The sequence below is a fragment of the Microtus ochrogaster genome, linkage group LG5 (assembly GCF_000317375.1).
Source record: "Microtus ochrogaster isolate Prairie Vole_2 linkage group LG5, MicOch1.0, whole genome shotgun sequence".
NCBI lineage: Eukaryota > Metazoa > Chordata > Mammalia > Rodentia > Cricetidae > Microtus > Microtus ochrogaster.
The window spans coordinates 31066456-31070918 of NC_022031.1; the positions used below are offsets into that span (position 1 = coordinate 31066456).

The 4463-nt window shown below is 43.0% G+C and overlaps 1 protein-coding gene across 1 annotated transcript in view; it reads left to right on the forward strand.

The window, feature by feature from the left end:
• Positions 1-4463, forward strand: part of Gabrr2 (gamma-aminobutyric acid type A receptor rho2 subunit) — a 31217-nt gene that overhangs the window by 23879 nt on the left and 2875 nt on the right. The window contains exon 8 of the mRNA XM_005361954.3: positions 388-584. Within this exon, the coding sequence (XP_005362011.1) occupies positions 388-584 (197 nt within the window). The remainder of the gene's footprint in view (positions 1-387; positions 585-4463) is intronic.

Here is a 4463-nt window from a genome sequence, read left to right on the forward strand (position 1 = left end):
GCCCCTTAGACGGGGGAACTAACTAACTGTGCTCGCCCCTTAGACGGGGGGAACTAACTAACTGTGCTCGCCCCTTCAGAGATGTCCTTGAGTCAGTGTTAAATTCCACACCACGAGTGGTCACTCATGAGACATGACCTTGTCAGACACATCACAGAAACCCAGACTCCCCAGGTGACTGAAAGCAGGCAGCTACTTCTTGAGTTCTGGAAGGGGGTGAGTCAGGGAAGGCCTGATTGTTTAGAAAGCAAAGCCTCACGCCTCTACCGGGTGGAAATATGTCCAGGAAACTTCTCACCTGATTTAAAGAGAAAGTGAAATCGTGTCTGTGGGATGTGGGCACACCTCTGGGGGTGGGGCAGCAACTGAACTAAGATGGTTTTACAGGCATCATGACAGTGCTGACCATGTCCACCATCATCACGGGCGTGAATGCCTCCATGCCCCGAGTGTCCTACATCCGGGCCGTGGACATCTACCTCTGGGTCAGCTTCGTGTTCGTGTTCCTCTCAGTGCTGGAGTACGCGGCTGTCAATTACCTGACCACAGTGCAGGAGCAGAAGGAACAGAAGTTTCGAGAGAAGGTGGGGAGACTTCAACCCTTTTCTCTTGTAAGCTGGGCTAGAGTTTGGATGAGAATTAGTTCCTTGGTTGGGTGGGGACAGTTAGGAGGGGCCAATGCCTGTGGAAAGAGGGACATTAATGCCAAAGTGTGAACAGTTCTCTTCTTACCCTGTTGGGACAGAAATTGTGGGTAGGCAAGAAGCTCCTTAAGTGTGGTCTGTGGTACTGTTTGCATTCCTCGGCATTGACAGCAAGTGTCAGCAGCAAGCATACAGGAGCTGCAGCAGGCACTGCCATCTAGTGCTCCAACCCTAAGATCTGAAACTGTTTCTTTTTCATGCAATATATCTTGATCATGGATTCCCCTTCCCCATTTCCTCCCAGCCCTTCCCCCACCTCTTAACCAACTCAACTTTATATTTTGTTTCCCCCAATCCTCTCTTTCTTTTTTAAAAAACAAAGCCAGGCAGTGGTGGCACACACCTTTAATTCCAGCACTTGGAAGGCAAAAGCAGGGAGATCTCTGAATTTAAGGTCAGCCTGGTCTATAAAGTAAGTTCCAGGACTGCCAGGGCTACCCATAGAAACCCTGTCTCAAACAAACAAACAACAAAAACCCGTTCAAAAAAACAAGAAACACCCTCTCAAAATCCCCCACAAAATCTGACACCATAATATACAAACAAAATACCAATAAGACAAAAGGAAAAAATGCCCAAACAAAGCAAAATGAAACAAGCAGTCTACAAAAAATACAACTGTGTTTTATGTTGCTGCTGATCATAAGCGATAGACTAATAGATTTGCTGAGACTCCGATGGTGGAAACTAATTTTTCCTTGCCAGTGGATATCAGTTACAGATAGCTTTTTGGTTAGGCATGTGAGCCCCTGTCCACTTCCCCCTTTCAGTGCAGGGACCCCAGTCTGGCCTGAACTTTGCTCAAGCCTTGCGCTTCCTGTCACAGTCTCTGTGAGTCCTTTTCCAATTGGAAGACACCGGTTCCTTAGAGTCCTCTGTCGCCTGTGGTTTTTACAATCTGCTGTCCTCTCTTGCACATAGATCCCTGAGGCCTGGGGGAAAGTCTGATGAAGGCACCCCATTTAGGACTGAGTGCTCCAAATTCTCTCACTCTGTACACTGTGCTGTTGAGGGTCTCTATGGTAATTACCATCTACTGTGAGAAAAAGCTTCTCTGATGATGGCTGAGTGAGACCCTGATCTGTGGATATAGAAGAATACCCTCAGGACTCATTTTATTGCTATGTTCTTTAGCATTTGGTTTTTACCTATCGAGTTTCAGGTTCTTGGTCACTTTAACAATATGCGCATGGAGTGAGCTTTAAATCCACTCAATCAGAATGTCGGTGGGTACTTCTGTAGCTATTGTACCACTATAGCACCAGTATATCTTGCAGACAGGTCTCTCTTGTATGTCACAGGGTTTATGGCTGGGTTGAAGACTATCTTTCTCCTCTGGTAGCATGTGCAATACCTTCTAGTACCATGAATGCTAGTCAGTAGGGGTGCAACTTCTAGTTAGGCATCAACAAGACTCTTCCATGTTCAATGAGATATATAAGTGTTGTCATCAGCAATAGGGCCTTACCTTCTGATTGTGGAGAGTCCAATAGCCTGTGATGTTTGGGGTTTCTAGGAGGCTCTTTGGCCAATGAGCCAATGACCCAACAATATGTAAACCATTCCTGGTACTGTTTTTTTTTTAATTTTTGTACCATAATATGTCTAGTTGGACATTGTCTCCCTCATTATTTGGTGTCTTTGTTTATATTTCTTTTATATATGTATATAAAATATATGTATATGTATTATTTTAGGAAACTTCTACAGTAGTAGTTCCCATATGATTTTCAAATGATAATTAGTGCTAGTTATCCCTCCCTACATTCCTTCCTTTTCCCTATCAGCCTTCCTAGTTAATCTTATTCCAATTTCCTCTTTGTCTCTCCATAAAAATGTATTCTATTTCCCCTTCCTTGGGAGACCCTCTCCTCCCCACTAGTTCCTTACCAAGTCCCCAACCTCTGTGGTTATTCAGATTGTGGCATGTATATTGAAGGCTTTAAAGCTAACATGTACATATAAGAGAAAACATACAATATTTGTCTTTTGGGGTCTGGGTTACCTTACTCAGGAATTATTATTATTATTATTATTATTATTATTATTATTATTATTATTATTATTATTGAATTTTCGAGACAGGGTTTCTCCGTAGCTTTTTGGTTCCTGTCCTGGAACTAGCTCTTGTAGACCAGGCTGGCCTCGAACTCAAAGAGATCCACCTGCCTCTGCCTCCCGAGTGCTGGGATTAAAGGCATGTGCCACCACTGCCTGGCAGGAAGAATTATTTTTTAACTCCACCCATTTCCTTACAAATTTTGTAACTTCATTTTTCTTAACAGCTGAATAATAGTCCATTGTGAAATGTACCTCTACTTTCATTATCTGTTTATTAGGTGAACTTCTAGACTGTTTCCAGTTTCTGGCTGTTATGAATAGAGCAGCAATGAGCATGATTGATCAAGTGTCTCTGTAGTAGGATGGAGAGTATTTTGGGTATATGTCCAAGAGTTGTATGGCTGGATATTGACGTAGATATATTCTCCACTTCCTGATGAACCACCACGCAGATTTTTGTAGTGGTTGTATAGGCTCACACTCCCACCATCAGTAGGTAACCTGTTCACCAACTCCTCACATCCTCACCAGCGTGGATTGCCATTTTATTTATTTGTTTATTTATTTTCTTTGTATTTTTTTGTATGTTGGTGTTTTGCATGAATGTATGTCTGTGTGAGGGTGCTGGATCCCCTGCTACTGGAAGCACAGACAGCTGTGAGTTGCCATACGGGTGCTGGGCATCAAACCCGGGTCCTCTTGAAGAGCAGCCAGGGCTCTCAACCACCTAGCCATCCCTCTGGCTCCTGCCATTTGCTTAACTGATCTTAGCCAATCTGATTGAGGTAAGGTGAAATCTCAAAGAACTTTTAATTTGCATTTCGCTGATGACTAAGAATATTGAACATTTAAGTGTTTCTCAGCCATCCGTGTTTCACCTTTTGAGAACTTTCTTCTTAGCTCTCTACCTCACTTTTTAAATTGGGTTGTTTTCTTGATGTTCAGGGCTTTCTAGTTTTTTTCAGATATGTTTTAGATATTAATCTTTTATCAGATATATAACTGATAAAGATCATTTCCCAATCTGTAGCCTGAGACATTTTCCAAATGATGGTGTCCTCTGTCATACAGAAGCTTTTCAGTTTCCTGAGGTCCTGTTTATTAATTGTTGTTCCTAGTGCCTGTGCCGTTGGTGCCCTGTTCAGAGAGTCCTTTCCCAGGCGAGTGAGTTCAGGTCTGTTCCCCGTTTTTCATCAGATCCAGAATATCAGGTCTTATGCTGAGATCCAGCTGGACTTGATAGGTATGGGTCATTTGCACTCCTCTATATGCGTCCATGCTGTTTGACCAGCTCCATTCTTGCTGACGATGCTGTCTTTTCTCCAGTGTGTACTTTTGACTTCCTTATTAAAGATTAGGTATCCACAAGTATACAAATATGTGGTGTGTGTGTGTGTGTGTGTGTGTGACTATAGCCCTATGGTGATGAGCTCTGGGATGGTGGTATCACCAGCAGTTCTTTTATTATTCAGGGTTGTCTTAGCTGTCCTGTTTTGTTAGTCATTTGTTTCCATATGAGGCTGAAAATTGTTTTTTCGATACCTGTGAAGAACCATGTAGGAATTTTGATGGGGTTTGTGTGGCATCTGTAGATCTGTAGATTGTTTTTTTTTTTTTCGAGACAGGGTTTCTCTGTGGTTTTGGAGCCTGTCCTGGAACTAGCTCTTGTAGACCAGGCTGGTCTCGAACTCACAGAGA